This window comes from Oncorhynchus keta, chromosome 12 (genome assembly GCF_023373465.1).
Source record: "Oncorhynchus keta strain PuntledgeMale-10-30-2019 chromosome 12, Oket_V2, whole genome shotgun sequence".
NCBI lineage: Eukaryota > Metazoa > Chordata > Actinopteri > Salmoniformes > Salmonidae > Oncorhynchus > Oncorhynchus keta.
Window position 1 is genome coordinate 38,320,814 of NC_068432.1, and position 16,368 is coordinate 38,337,181.

The following is a 16,368-nucleotide window of genomic DNA, read 5'->3' on the forward strand; positions in this document are numbered from 1 at the left end:
GTTAGGTCCCTTAATACCAACTGAGCATAATTTGAACACCACACCTTGTAGAATCCATTACCCACAGAATTTAGGCTGTTCTGGAGGCAACTGGCCACTGTGTGTACCGGTATATACAGAACCAGTCAAAAGTTGACACACCTGCTCATTCTAGGGTTTTTCTTTATTTGGACTATTTTCTACATTGTAGAACAATAGTGAAGACAAACTGAAATAACACATATGGAATCAAAAAACGTGTTAAAGCAAAATAGATTTTATATTTGAGATTCTTCAAAGTAGCCACTCTTTGCCTTGATGACAGCTTTGCACACGTTTGGCATTCTCTCAACCAGCTTCATGAGGTGGTCACCTGTAATACATTTAAATTAACAGGTGTGCCTTGTTCAAAGTTAATTTGTGGAATTTCTTTCCTTCTTAATGCATTTGACCCAATCAGCTGTGTTGTGACAAGGTAGGGGTGGTATACAGAAGATAGACCGATTTGGTAAAAGACCAAGTCCATATTATGGCAAGAACAGCTCAAATAAGCAAAGAGAAACAACAGTACATCATTACTTTAAGACATCCCAGTGGGTCAAAAGTTCAGTCGATACAGAACATTTCAAGAACTTTGAAAGTCTCTTCAGGTGCAGTCGCAAAAACCAAAAAGCGCTATGATGAAACTGGCTCTCATGAGGACTGCCACAAGAAAGGAAGACCCAGAGTTACATCTGCTACAGAGGATACGTTCATTAGAGTTAAATCCAAATAAATGCTTCACAGAGTTCAAGTAACAGACACATCTCAACATCAACTGTTCAGAGGTGAATCAGGCCTTCATGGTCGAATTGCTGCAAATAAATCACAACATAAGGACACCAATAAAAAGGAAGACTCTTGCTTGGGCAAAGAAACACGAGCAATGGACATTAGACAGGTGGAAATCTGTCCTTTAGTCTGATGTGTCCGCCATGGCATTGTGAGACACAGAGTAGGTGAACGGATGATCTCAGCATGTGTGGTTGCTACCGTGAAGAATGGAGGAGGAGGTGTGATGGTGTGGGTGTGCTTTGCTGGTGACACTTTCGTGATTTATTTAGAAATCAAGGCACACTTAACCAGCATGGCTACTATAGCATTCGGCAGCGATATGGCTACTATAGCATTCGGCAGCGATACGCCATTCCATCTAGTTCGCGTTTATTTTGCGTCTACCATTTGTTTTTCAACAGGACAATGATCCAAAACACATCTCCAGGCTGTGTAAGGGCTATTTGACCAAGAAGGAGAGTGATGGAGTGCTGAATCAGATGACCTGGCCTCCACAATCACCTGACCTCAACCCAATTGAGATGGTTTGGACCGTAGAGTGAAGGAAAAGCAGCCAACCAGCGCTCAGCATATGTGGGAAGTCCTTCAAGACTGTTGGAAAAGCATTCCTCATGAAGCAGGTTGAGAGAATGCCAAGAGTGTGGAAAGCTGTCATCAAGGTGGCTACTTTGAAGAATCTCAAATATAAAATATATTTTGATTTGTTTAACACTTTTTGGTTACTACATGATTCCTTATGTGTTATTTCATAGTTTTGATGTCTTCACTATTATTCTACAATGTAGAAAATAGTAAAAATAAAGAAAACACTTATATATATATATATATATATATATATATATATGCCATTTAGCAGACGCTTTTATCCAAAGCGACTTACAGTCATGTGTGCATACATTCTACGTATGGGTGGTCCCGGGAATCGAACCCACTACCCTGGCGTTACAAGCGCCATGCTCTACCAACTGAGCTACAGAAGGACCACCCACCACCCACCACTTGAATGAATAGGTGTGTCCAAACTTTTGACTGGTATTGTATATATGCAGTGCATTCAGAAAACATTCAGAACCCTTGACTTTTTCCACATGTTGCGTTACAGCCTTATTTTAAAATTGATTAAATAGCCCCCCCCTTATCAATCTACAGGTATGGCCAAAAGTTTTGAGAATGACACAAATATACATTTTCACAAAGTCTGCTGCCTCAGTGTCTTTAGATATTTTTGTCAGATGTTACTATGCAATACTGAAGTATAATTACAAGCATTTCATAAGTGGCAAAGGCTTTTACTGACAATTACATGAAGTTGATGCAAAGAGTCAATATTTGCAGTGTTGACCCTTCTTTTTCAAGACCTCAGCAATCCGCCCTGGCATGCTGTCAATTAACTTCTGGGCCACATCCTGACTGATGGCAGCCCATTCTTGCATAATCAATGCTTGGAGTTTGTCAGAATTTGTGGGTTTTCGTTTGTCCACCCACCTCTTGAAGATTGACCACAAGTTCTCAATGGGATTAAGGTCTGAGGAGTTTCCTGACCATGGACCCAAAATATCGATGTTTTGTTCTACGAGCCACTTAGTTATCACTTTTGCTTTATGACAAGATGCGCCATCATGCTGGAAAAGGCATTGTTCGTCATCAAACTGTTCCTGGATGGTTGGGAGAAGTTGCTCTCGGAGGATGTGTTGGTACCATTATTTATTCATGGCTGTGTTCTTAGGCAAAATTGTGAGTGAGCCCACTCCCTTGGCTGAGAAGCAACCCCACACATGAATGGTCTCAGGATGCTTTACTGTTGGCATGATACAGGACTGATGGTAGCGCTCACCTTGTCTTCTCCGTACAAGCTTTTTCCAGATGCACCAAACAATCGGAAAGGGGATTCATCAGAGAAAATGACTTTACCCCAGTCCTCAGCAGTCCAATCCCTGAACCTTGTGCAGAATATCAGTCTGTCACTGATGTTTATCCTGGAGAGAAGTGGCTTCTTTGCTGCCCTTCTTGACACCAGGCCATCCTCCAAAAGTCTTCGCCTCACTGTGCGTGCTGATGCAATCACACCTGCCTGCTGCTATTCCTGAGCAAGCTCTGTACTGGTGGTGCCCCGATCCCACATCTGAATCAACTTTAGGAGACGGTCCTGTCGCTTGCTGGACTTTCTTGGGCGCCCTGAAGCCTTCTTCACAACAATTGAACCGCTCTCCTTGAAGTTCTTGATGTTCAGATAAATGGTTGATTTAGGTGCAATCTTACTGGCAATCTTACTTACTCTCCTTGCCTGTGAAGCCATTTTTGTGCAAAGCAATGATGACGGCACGTGTTTCCTTGCAGGTAACCATGTTTGACAGAGGAAGAACAATGATTCCAAGCAACAAACTCCTTTTGAAGCTTCCAGTCTGTTATTCAAACTCAATCAGCATGACAGAGTGATCTCCAGCCTTGTCCTCGTCAACACTCACACCTGTATTAGAGAATCACTGACATGATGTCAGCTGGTCCTTTTGTGGCGGGGCTGAAATGCAGTGGAAATGTTTTTGGGGGATTCAGTTAATTTGCATGGCAAAGAGGGACTTTGCAATTAATTGCAATTCATCTGATCACTCTTCATAACATTCTGGAGTATATGCAAATTGCCATCATACAAACTGAGGCAGCAGACTTTTGAGAATGACACAAATATCAATTTTCACAAACTTTTGGCCACGACTGTACACACAATACCCCATAATGACAAGCAAAAAAAGGTTTAGAATTTTTTTCACATTTATTAAAAATAAAAACTTTTTTCCCCCTTTATTTAACTAGGCAAGACAGTTAAGAACAAATTCTTATTTTCAATGATGCCCTCGGAACAGTGGGTTAACTGCCTTGTTCAGGGCCAGAACAACAGATGTTTACCTTGTCAGCTCGGGGATTTGATCTTGCAACCTTTCGGTTACTAGTCCAACACTCTAACCACTAGGCTACCTGCCGCCCCTTTATTCAGTACTTTGTTGAAGCACCTCAGCGATTACAGCCTCGAGTCTTCTTGGGTATGACGCTACAAGCTTGGCACACCTGTATTTGGGGAGTTTCTCCCATTCTTCTCTGCAGGTCCTCTCAAGCTCTATCAGGTTGGATTGGGCGAGTCGCTGCACAGCTATTTTCAGGTCTCTCCAGAGATTTTCAATCGGGTTCAAGTCCAGGCTCTGGCTGAGCCACTCAAGGACATTCAGAGACTGGTCCCAAAGCCACTCCTGCATTGTCTTGGCTGTGTGCTTAGGGTCATGGTCTTGTTGGAAGGTGAACCATTGCCCCATTCTGAGGTCCTGAGCACTCTGGAGCAGGTTTTCATGAAGGATCTCTGTACTTTGCTCTGTTCATATTTTCCTTGATCCTGACTAGTCTCCCAGTCCCACCACTGAAAAACGCCACCACCACGCTTAACCGTAGAGATGGTGCCAGGTTTCCTAAAGCAGTGACACTTTGCATTCAGGCCATAGGCCATTGATTTCATCAGACCAGATAATCTTGTTTCTTTTGGGTGACTTTTGGCAAACTCCAAGCAGGCTTTCATGTGTATTTGACTGAGAAGTGGCTTCTGTCTGGCCACTCTACCATAAAGGCCTGATTGTTGGAGTACTGCAGAGATGGTTGTCCTTCTGGAAGGTTCTCCCATCTCCACAGAGGAACTCTGGAGCTCTGTCATTGACCATTAAGAGTTCTTCGTTACCTCCCTGACCAAGGCCCTTCTCCCCCGATTGCTCAGTTTGGCCGAGCGGCCAGCTCTTGGAAAAGTCTTGGTGGTTCCAAACATCGTCCATTTAAGAATGATGGAGGCCACTGTGTTCTTAGGGAGCTTCAATGCTGCATAAATGTTTTGGTACCCTTCCCCAGATCTATGCCTCGACACAGTCCTGTCTTGGATTTCTACGGACAATTCCTTCGACCTCATGGCTTGGGGTTTGGTCTGACATGCACTTTCAACTGTGGGACCTTATATAAACAGATGTGTGACTTTCCAAATCATGTCCAATCAATTGAATTTACCACAGGTGGACTCCAATCAAGTTGTGGAAATATCAAGGATGACCAATAGAAACAGGATGCACCTGAGCTCAATTTCAAGTCTCATAGCAAAGGGTTTGAATACTTATGTACATAAGACAAGGTTTTATATTTTTTATAAATTAGCAACATTTTCTAAAAACTTGTTTTCACTTTGTCATTATGGGGTATTGTGTATAGATTGGATTAGGAAAATATTTTATTTAATCCATTTTATAATAAGGCTGTAACATAACAAAATGTGGAAAAAGTCAAGGGGTCAGAATACTTTCCCAATGCACTTTATGTGCATTTTGTTGTTTCAGCCTGAATTCAAAATTGATTCAATTGATTTTTTCACCCATCTACACACAATACTCCATAATGACAAATTTTGTGAATCAATCAATAATTATCATTTATAAAATTCTTCATGCTCTGTCAAGTTGGTTGTTGATCATTGCTAGACAGCCATTTTCAAGTCTTACCATAGGTGCTCTTCTTTGCGAGGCATTGGAAAACCTCTCTGGTCTTTGTGGTTGAATTTTTGTTATTAATTCACTGTTTGACTGAGGGTCCTTACAAATAATTATATGTGTGGGGTACAGAGATGAGGTATTGTATGTGACCAGTGACACAAAATCGTAATTTGGTGAAACTGATTGTGTAGGTCCTACTTCACTACTTACAACTGTTTTTGTAATACATGATAAATGTAGCCTACCTGTTTTGCCTTGATTTCCCTCTGTAGTGAACTCTGCAGACTGCATCTGCACAGAGGTAACACATATAAATCCTCACGCACACACTTACTGCAACACATGCAAACACACTGTACACTCACCATGGTCAGACCTGAGATGGAGGACACCTTCAAGGAGAAACCTGAAGACATCAGAGCAACCAATCAGAATCAGGTTCTAGCACACACACACAGACACACACAATGGACTGTAACTTACTTGTGTGCATGTGTGTTCTGTCTGGCAGTGACTGCGTCTTCCTGCGGCCAATGTCAAGTAGAGCCTTCTCCTGCTCCTCCTTCTCCTCCTTCAGGATCAGCCTGCCCAGGTTAGACTTGATCTGGCACACACGCCACACACACAAACACACCCATGCACCCACACACACACCACACACACAAACACACCCATGCACCCACACACACACACACACGCCACACACACAAACACACCCATGCACCCACACACACGCCACACACACACACACACACAAACACACCCATGCACCCACACACACAGACACACCCATGCACCCACAGACACACCCATGCACCCACACACACACACACACACACACACACACACACACACACACACACACACACACACACACACACACCATCAATCGATAAATATTGATTAGTGAAGACGGTAAAACTTCCTTTGATAATATACTGTATATACTGAATAAGCATTTATGTAATACATTACGAAGAAGGAATCCATGTCAAGAGTTACCTTGTGGAGCTCCTGCTCCTGTAGTGTCTTGGCGTCACTAGTCAGGACTTCAAACTCATCCTTACCCTCTTCCTCTTCCTCCTTCCTCTTCCTCCACTCGATCTCTGTGGCAACAACAGGAGAGGTCAGACCACACACTACTTCTACCTATCCAATCACGTGTGTGTGTGTGTGTGTTTGGTTTTTCTATCCTTGTAGGGACCGGAAGTCCTCACAAGGATGGTAAAGCAAGGAAATTTGTGGGGACATTTCGCTGGACCCCACAAGGAAAAAGGCTATTTGAGGCTTAAGGCTACTTACTACAAGCTTCACTCCGTTCATGTGCGTAGAGTGGGAATTTTGTTAACAGCAGACATGATATCCTCACCAGTCCCACTCCCATTCATAAGGGGGCGATAGCAAAGTTTTTTATTTCTGTCATTTCCTTTTGGGAAGTGTTGCCGCCTTCCCTTGCTAGTAGTAGCTAGCTGACAGCCTGGCTATACCCTGATGAAGACAGCTTGTCTGTCGAAACCTTGGTTATTAAATGATTGCATCTGAGCTCCTAGAGTGTGTGGCTCTCTTTTAATTATTCAAGTGTTCTACTCCGCTAGCCAGCACCTCGCCTAAATATGTGTGCGTTTCTTTTGCCTCTAGATTAGCCTGGCTAAAAACACAGCAAGCTAGCTGGGACACTCTTTTCATGCCACTTCGATAAAAAGGGATTTCGTAGCAGGTTAGGAGAGCATTTTTGCTAACCCTAACCCTTTTCCTAACCTCAGTCTCCTATTCCTGCTACGTTAATTATCCTAACCGGATACGTTAATTCTACTAACCTGCTTTGTAAGTTCTCCTAACCTGCTACGAAAAAGTAACTTCGGTTTCAAAGTGGCGTGAAATGAGTGTTTAACTATGGCACTGTATAATGTATCATGTGAAATAAATCCGATTTATAATTTTAAAAATATGCCCTGGCAAATACACTTATACAGTGCCTTCGGGAAGTATTCAGACCCCTTGACTTTTTCCACATTTTGTTACATTACAGCCTTATTCTAAAATGTATTACAGTTTTTTCCCCTCATCAATCTACACACAATACCCCATAATGACAAAGCAAAAAGTGATTTTTAGAAATGTTTGCAAATTTATGCCGGTGTAACCTAAAACATTATCCCAGTTTGATATGCTGCTTGTGTATTCATTCCGATATCAGCAAAAAATAGAAAATCATGTTTTGGTCACAGAGAAAAAAAGCACATGTCTAGCTAGCTGGCTACAACAGGTTCTACCATTTCACACTAGCCTGGAATCACTGGTTATTACTTGTATACAAAATACCTTTTGGGGTGAGATTACTACTACACTGATGAATAGCCTATGAATACTATTCTGATGAATAGACTATGAATACTATGCTGATGAATAGCCTATAGATCAGATCAAGGAACCAAGCGACAACACTGCCACAACGGCTGCGAAAGGAATGATAAGGCGTCTCTCAATTTTCAGGAAGTACAAAAGTACGTAGCATGCCGGAGCGTATTACAAGTCCCTTTTGTGACAAAAAACGACATTGCAACACTCCATACCGTCCTTCATACCGTTTAGGCTTACAATTATGGCTAGAATTAGGGTTATGAGTTAAGACAATTTATGGACATTTACAATGTATTTGTATTTATTATGGATCCCCATTAGCTGCTGCCAAGGCATCTGCTACTCTTCTTGGGGTCCGGGCAAAATTATAATCAGTTATACAATTTTAAAAACATTACAATACATTCATAACAGATTTCACAACACACAAGTGTGTCCACTACCACATACTGTATCTACAACACAAAATCCATGTGTACGTGTGTGTATAGTGCATATGTTATCGTGTATGTGTATGCATATGTTTGTGTTGCTTCTCAGTCCCCGCTGTTCCATAAGGTGCATTTTTGTAAATAAATACAAATCTGATTCTACTGTTACCGGATGTGGAATAGAGTTCCATGTAGTCGTGGCTCTATGTAATACTGTGCACCTCCCATAGTCTGTTCTGGACTTGGGGACCGTGAAGAGACCTCTGGTGGCATGTCTTGTGGGGTATGCATGGGTGTCTGAGCTGTGTGCCAGTAGTTCAAACAGACAGCTTGGTGCGTTCAACATGTCGATATCTCTCACAAATACAAATAGTGATGAAGTCAATCTCTCCTCCATTTTGAGCCAGGAGAGATTTACATGTATATTATTAATGTTAGCTCTCTGTGTACATCCAAGGGCCAGCCATGCTGTCCTGTTCGGAGCCAATTGCAATTTTCCTAAGTCACTCTTTGTGGCACCTGACCACACGACTGAACAGTAGTCCAGGTGCCTGTAGGACCTGCCTTGTTGATGGTGCTGTTAAGAAGGTAGAGCAGCGCTTTATTATAGACAGACTTCTCTCCATCTTAGCTAATGTTGTATCAATATGTTTTGACCATGACAGTTTAGGAACAATGTATGATGGTTGTTACAAGAAATAAGCTTATATGGACATGACTTTTTAACATACAGTAAATTGCTTTCACATCTCTGACAATCACTCACAGCTAAATAGGAAAAACAATGTGCAGAAAGAGGTAATCTAAATGGCCCGGAAGCCTGCTTCTTCCTAAGGATGAAAATATCATAGGCCTACTAAAAACTGTAAAGTTCATGGCATATATTATTAGAAATGCAGGCAATTTGTTTCAATATATATATTTTTTAAATTCCATCTTTATTAAACCTGGTAGGCTAGTTGAGAACAAGTTCTCATTTACAACTGCGACCTGGCCAAGATAAAGCACAGCAGTTCAACACATATAACAACAGAGTTACACATGGAATAAACAAACATACAGTCAATAATACAGTAGAAAGAAGAAAAGTCTATATACAGTGAGTGCAAATGAGGTAAGGCAATAAATAGGCCATGGTGGTGAAGTAATTACAATATAGCAATTAAAACCTGTTTGGGATAGGAGGCAGCAATTTCACTTTTGGATGAAATGCATGCCCAGAGTAAACTGCCTCCTACTCGGTCCCAGATGCTAATATATATATATATATATATATATTATTAGTAGTATTGGATAGAAAACACTCAGAAGTTTCTAAAAAAAGTTTGAATGATGTCTGTGAGTATAACAGAACTCATATGGCAGGCGAAAACCTGAGAAAAATCCAACCAGGAAGTGGGAAATCTGAGGTTTTTTGTTTTTCAAAGCTTGGCCTACTGAATACACAGTGTCTATGGGGTGAAGTTGCACTTCCTAAGGCTTCCACGAGATGTCAACCACCTTTAGAAGCTTGTTTCAGGCTTTTGCTATAAAGGAGGGGTGAATGGGAGTTGAATGAGTCAGGTGTCTGGTAGAGTGTCTCAGGCTCGTGACGCGCGGTCCCGACAGAGTTAGCTCTCGTTCCAGAGCTTTTCTACAGACTATGGAATTCTCCGGTTGGAACATTATTGAATTGGAACATTATTGAAGTTTTATGTTAAAAACATCCTAAAGATTGATTCCATACATCGTTTGACATGTTTCTACGACATATAATGGAACTTTTCAAGTTTTTGTCTGGACGTAGTGCTCACGCCTCATGAAAATGGATTACTGGGCTGAACACGCTAACAACAAGTGGCTATTTGAACATAAATTATGGACTTTATGGAACAAATCAGTCATTTATTGTCGAACTGGGATTCATGGAAGTGCATTCTGATGAAGATCATCAAAGGTAAGTGAATATTTATATTGTTATTTCTAACTTCTGTTGACTCCAACATGGCGGATATTTCTTTTGCTGGATTGGGCTCTGAGCGCCGTACTCAGATTATGCTTTTTCCGTAAAGTTTTTTAAAAATCGGACACAGCGGTTGCATTAACGAGAAGTCTATCTTTAATTCTGTGAATAAAAAATACACTTGTATCTTTTATCAATGTTTATTATTAGTATTTCTGGGATTTGATGTGGCTATCTGCAAAATCACCGGGTGTTTTGGAATCAAAACATTACTGCACGTAACGCGCCAATGTTGCCTGAGATTTTTGGATATAAATATGCACATTATCGAACAAAACATACATGTATTGTGTAACATGAAGTCCTATGAGTGAGATCTGATGAAGATCATCAAAGGTTAGTGATTCATTTTATCTATATTTCTGTTTTTTGTGACTCCTATCTTTGGCTGGAAAAATGGCTGTGTGTTTTTGTGACTTGGCTCTGACCTAACATAATCATATGTTGTGCTATCGCTGTAAAGCCTTTTTAAAATCAGACACGATGGGTAGATTAACAAGAATTGTATCTTTCATTTGCTGTATTGGACTTGTTAATGTGTGAAAGTTACATATTTCAAAAAAATATTTAGGAATTTCGAGTGCTGACTTTTCAGCGGAATGTTGTCGAGGGGTTCCGCTAGGGGAACGGTTAAACACTGGAATGGTAGATGTGCAGAAAATGAATGTGCAAGTAGAGATGCAAAGAGGCAAGATAAATAAATAAATACAGTATGGGGATGAGGTAGTTGGATGGCCTGTTTACAGATGGGCTATGTTCAGGTGCAGTGATCTGTGAGCTGCTCTGACAGCTGGTTCTTAAATCTAGTGAGGGAGATGTGAGTCTCCAGCTCCAGTGATTTTTGCAGTTCGTGCCCATACTCTCATTACTGGGGTCAGACAAAATCTGCAGGAAAACTTTCTAATCACTACCTTCAAAGCATTAAATGCAATACACAACTTTTATCAACAGGTTTTGCAGCAGTACTTGGTTTGAATTCATCACACAGGTATTACTCAGGGATAACACACCCCACCACACCTGACAGATCTGTGGTGGTGAGGAGCATAATAGGATGTGTCTTTATTGGAGACTATGCATTGAGGGCAGAATCTTGAAAACTGTGTGAGAAACGACTGAGTATAAATCTTCAATTGACATCAGGGTGTCACACCTTGGTCTTAGTATTTTGTGTTTTCTTTCATTATTTGTTCAGGCCAGGGTGTGACATGGGGTTATTGTATTGTCGTATTGGGATTTTGTAGGCATTGGGATTGTGGTTGATTAGGGGTGTGTCTAGTATAGGCTTGGCTGCCTGAGGCGGTTCTCAATCAGAGTCAGGTGATTCTTGTTGTCTCTGATGGGGAACCGTATTTAGGTAGCCTGGGTTTCACTTTGTATGTTGTGGGTGATTGTTCCTGTCTCTGTGTAGTTTCAGCAGATAGGCTGTAATTAGGTTTCACGTTCCGTTTTGTTGTTTTGTATCAGTTATTTCATGTACCGCGATTCATTCATTAAAGACATGAGTAACCACCACGCTGCATTTCGGTCCGACTCTCTTTCAACAAACGAAGAACGCCGTTACAGAATCACCCACCACACACGGACCGAGTGGCGTGGTAACAGGCAGCGACAGCATGAGCAGCGAAAGGAGGATGAATTATTCGGAGAATGGACATGGGAAGACGTGTTGGATGGCAAAGGTTGTTACACTTGGGAGGAGATACTGGCCGGAAGAGATCGCCTCCCATGGGAACAGGTGGAGGCACTTAGGAGAGCAGAGGCAGCAGGAGATAGGAGCCGACGATACGAGGGAACACGGTGGCAAGGAAGCCCGAAAAGCAGCCCAAAAAAATTATTGGGGGGGGGGCTCAGAGAGAGAGTGGCTGAGTCAGGAGATAGACCTGCGCAAACTCCCTGTGCTTACCGGGGGGCTAGAGAGACCGGGCAGGCACCATGTTATGCTATGGAGCGCACAGTGTTTCCAGTGCGGGTGCATAGCCCGGTGCGGTTCATACCAGCCCTTCGTATTGGCCGGGCTAGAGTGGGCATCGAGCCAGGTAAGGTTGGGCAGGCTCGGTGCTCAAGAGCTCCAGTGCGCCTGCACGGTCCGGTCTATCCAGAGCCAACTCTCCTTGTTTATCGTGAGGAGCCAAGGAGGAGACCAGAACCAGAGCCGGTGTTAGAGGTGAGCGAAGCAGAGACTGTGAAGGAGTTAATGGGGAAAGTGGAGGAGAGAGTAATGAGGGAGTTGCTAGTATGGTGCTATAGGTACGATATTTAATGGCACCTGGGTCAGCGCTCCATACTCGTCCTGAGGTGCGTGTTAGTCGGCTGGTGAAAAATGTGCCAGCCTCACGCACCAGGCCTCCTGTGTACCTACCTAGCCTTGCACATCCTGTGCCAGTCCTGCTCTCAGGCTCTCCAGTACACCTTCACGGTCCAGTCCATCCTGTGCCACCTTCACACACCAGTCCTCCGGTAGCAGCTCCCCGCACCAGGCTTCCTGTGCGTGTCCTCGATCCTGTAGCACCAGTTCCAGCACCACGCACCAGGCCGTCAGTGCGCCTCGCCTGTTCAGCACAGCCAGAGCCTTCCTTCCCTCCTGCGCTGTCGGAGTCTCCCGCCTGTTCAGCGCTATCAGAGCCTTCCTCCTCTACAGCGCTGCCGGAGCCTCCTGCCTGTTCGAAGCAGCCAGAGCTGTCAGTCTGCAAGGAGCTGCCAGTCTGCAAGGAGCTGTCAGTCTGCAAGGAGCTGTCAGCCTGCATGGAGCAGCCAGAGCTCTCAGTCTGCAAGGAGTTGTCAGTCTGCAAGGAGCTGCCAGTCTGCAAGGAGCAGCCAGTCTGCAAGGTGCTGCCAGTCTGCATGGAGCAGCCAGAGCTATCAGTCTGCATAGAGCAGCTAGATCCGCCGGTCAGCCATGATCTTCTAGATCTGCCAGTCAACCAGATTCTTCCAGATCTGCCAGTCAACCAGTCTCTTCTAGATCTGCCAGTCTGCATAGAGCAGCTAGATCCGCCAGTCAGCCATGATCTTCTAGATCTGCCAGTCAACCAGATTCTTCCAGATCTGCCAGTCAACCAGAATCTTCCAGATCTGCTAGTCAACCAGAATCTTCCAGATCTGCTAGTCAACCAGAATCTTCCAGATCCGCCAGCCAGCCAGGATCTACCGGAGCCTACTACTTGCCTGAGCTTAATCTCAGTACTGGGCTTCCTCTCAGTACTGGGCTTCCTCTCAGTACTGGGCTTTCTCTCAGTACTGGGCTTCCCCTCAGTTCCGGGCTGCCCCTCAGTCACGAGCTGCTCCTCAGTTCAGTGGGGTTCTGGGTGAGGACTATTAGGCCATGGTCGGCGGCGAGGGTGGATTATCCCAGGACGCGAAGGGGAGGAACTAGGACATTAATGGAGTGGGGTCCACGTCCCGAGCCGGAACCGCCACCATGGACAAACGCCCACCCGGACCCTCCCTATGGTTTTGAGGTGCGTCCGGGAGTCCGCACCTTAGGGGGGTTCTGTCACGCCTTGGTCTTAGTATTTTGTGTTTTCTTTAATTATTTGTTAAGGCCAGGGTGTGACATGGGGTTATTGTATTGTCGTATTGGGATTTTGTAGGCATTGGGATTGTGGTTGATTAGGGGTGTGTCTAGTATAGGCTTGGCTGCCTGAGGCGGTTCTCAATCAGAGTCAGGTGATTCTTGTTGTCTCTGATGGGGAACCATATTTAGGTAGCCTGGGTTTCACTTTGTATTTCGTGGGTGATTGTTCCTGTCTCTGTGTAGTTTCACCAGATAGGCTGTAATTAGGTTTCACGTTCCGTTTTGTTGTTTTGTATTTGTATCAGTTATTTCATGTACCGCGATTCATTCATTAAAGACATGAGTAACCACCACGCTGCATTTCGGTCCGACTCTCTTTCAACAAACGAAGAACGCCGTTACACAGGGATGGTAAACTCATTCCATAGGGTTAGGTGTTTGGGGTTAGGTGTTTGGGGTTAGGTATAGGTTCAGGGTTAGAAGTTAGGAAAAATATTATTTTCAATAGGAATCAATTGTCTGGTCCCCACAAGGATAGTAAAACAAACATGTATGTGGGTGCGTGGATCTTACCCATAGCAGCCAGTGAGGGAGGACAGGGCCAGTACTCTGTCTCTATTTTTGAGGGCAGGTTGGGGTCTGGTTTCTGAGCTGCTGGGAACTTAGATGACTGGATAATGCTGCCCATCACCTTCTGCTTGCTGACCTCTACAGACAGGGAGAGAAAGAATTACACACACACACACACACACACACACACACACACACACACACACACACACACACACACACACACACACACACACACACACACACACACACACACAAATCTCGAAGCCAAACACACACACAAATATACAGTACCCTGTTTAAAATTAGGCATCTTCATGTAGATGTTGGCACCATTATCTGAAATAAAACACAGAATTAGAAAAGTATGTGTGTGTGTGTTTGTTAGTGCACGTGTGTGTGTGTGTGTGTGTGTGTGTGTGTGTGTGTGTGTGTGTGTGTGTGTGTGTGTGTGTGTGTGTGTGTGTGTGTGTGTGTGTGTGTGTGTGTGTGTGTGTGTGTGTGTGTGTGTGTGTGTGTGTGTGTGTGTGTGTGTGTGTGTGTGTGTTTGTGTGCGCATACGGGCATGTGTGTGTACCTGGCCTGTGGAAATGCTGCTGTAGGGGAATGCATGTCTTTTGGAGCTGCATTGTGGAGCCTCCTGGAGACCCTCCATCCTCCCTACACACCTTCAGCTGAGAAAGAGAGAATAGAGAGAGGAGAGAGAAATATATGGAGAGAAAGGGAGAGAGTTAGTGCTGCTGGGTAACTGGATGAAGAGAAATACCTACACAGCGCAACACAGAGAAATAAAGGGAGGGGGAGACAGGGGAGATCAGGAAAGGAGAGAGGTCTGAAGAAGTGTCTTACCTCAGGAGAGGGAGAAGGAGAGATGGAGGGAGGAGAGAGGGATCTCTGGGGATGGAAGAGGAGAACGCAGTCACATCACACGTCTCTTCCTAAACAGCCTTTATGAGTTACTTACTGTAACATGAATTGTGTGTGTACCTCTCTACGGGGCGTACGCACTGCGTCTAGTGGTGAGTAGGTGAGGTGAGGTTGGTAGGTCATGAGATCTGGTCTCTCCACCTACAGAATAGCACAGTCTGTGGTGAATCACAAGCAAGCATGCTCCACATACACATCTGAGCTATCTGATTGGCTAGCGGTAGGCTTATAGGTGCACTTGATTTTCTCTCTAGGATTTTGCATGTGCTTAGCTCCATTACGTTTCTTTTTTATTCTGAAAAACTCCCAGTCCTTAATGATTACAAGCATAACCATAACATGATGCAGCTACCACCATGCTTGAAAATATGGAGGGTGGTACCCAGTATTTTTTGCTGTATTACATGTTTTGGAATATTTTTATTCTGTACAAGCATTCTTCTTTTCACTCTGTAAATTGGGTTGGTATTGTGGAGTACCTACAATGTTGTTGATCCATCAGTTTTCTCCGATCACATCCATTCAAATCTGTTTTAAAGTCACCATTGGCCTTCCTCTCCAGCAACTGAGTTAGGAAGGATGCCTGTATCTTTGTACTGACTGGGTGTATTGATACACCATCCAAAGTGTAATTAATAACTTCACCATGCTCAAAGGGATATTCAATGTCTGCTTTTTAAAATGTTTACCCATCTACCAATAGGTGCCCTCAATTTGTGAGGAATTTGAAAACCTCCCTGGTCTTTGTGGTTGAATCTGTGTTTGATATTCACTGCTCGACTGAGGGACCTTACAGATAATTGTATGTGTGGGGTACAGAGATGAGGTAGTCATTCAAAAATCATGATAAACAGTATTATTGCACACAGAGTGAGTCCATGCAACTTATTACCGTAATTGCCGGACTATAAGCTGCTACTTTATTCCCACACTTTGAACCTCGCGGTTTATGGATTTTATCCCGCTTTCACAAGATTCATGCCGCCAAATAACTGAGCACCGTCACATAATGTGACGTAAATCGAGCGCGCTCAAACTTCCATCATTCTGATTACGGTAGTAATTTTGTCACCCTCATCATGGCAAAGACACGGAGAAATGCATATGATGCAGCTTTCAAGTTGAAGGCGATCGATCTGGCTGTTGGAAAAGGAAATAGAGCTGCTGCATGGGAGCTTGACCTTAATGAGTCGATTATAAGACTTTGTAAACAGCAGCGTGAGGAACTGACTCAGT

General features: G+C 43.6%; 1 protein-coding gene across 8 annotated transcripts in view; it reads right to left on the reverse strand.

Moving 5' to 3' along the window:
- Positions 1-16,368, reverse strand: part of LOC118391464 (dematin-like) — a 41,564-nt gene that overhangs the window by 9,970 nt on the left and 15,226 nt on the right. For 3 of the 8 annotated variants that reach the window (XM_052458200.1, XM_052458197.1, XM_052458198.1), the window contains 9 exons: positions 15,193-15,273; positions 15,055-15,099; positions 14,783-14,879; positions 14,500-14,544; positions 14,209-14,343; positions 6,327-6,430; positions 5,808-5,928; positions 5,690-5,730; positions 1,969-5,615 (listed from right to left, as the gene is read on the reverse strand). In XM_052458200.1, the coding sequence (XP_052314160.1) occupies positions 5,277-5,615; positions 5,690-5,730; positions 5,808-5,928; positions 6,327-6,430; positions 14,209-14,343; positions 14,500-14,544; positions 14,783-14,879; positions 15,055-15,099; positions 15,193-15,255 (990 nt within the window). In that variant the 5' untranslated portion in view covers positions 15,256-15,273 and the 3' untranslated portion in view covers positions 1,969-5,276. Of the gene's footprint in view, positions 1-1,968; positions 5,616-5,689; positions 5,731-5,807; positions 5,929-6,326; positions 6,431-14,208; positions 14,344-14,499; positions 14,545-14,782; positions 14,880-15,054; positions 15,100-15,169; positions 15,274-16,368 lie in introns of those variants that run through there. The other 5 variants (XM_052458201.1, XM_052458199.1, XM_052458204.1 and 2 more) reach the window with 4 other exon arrangements.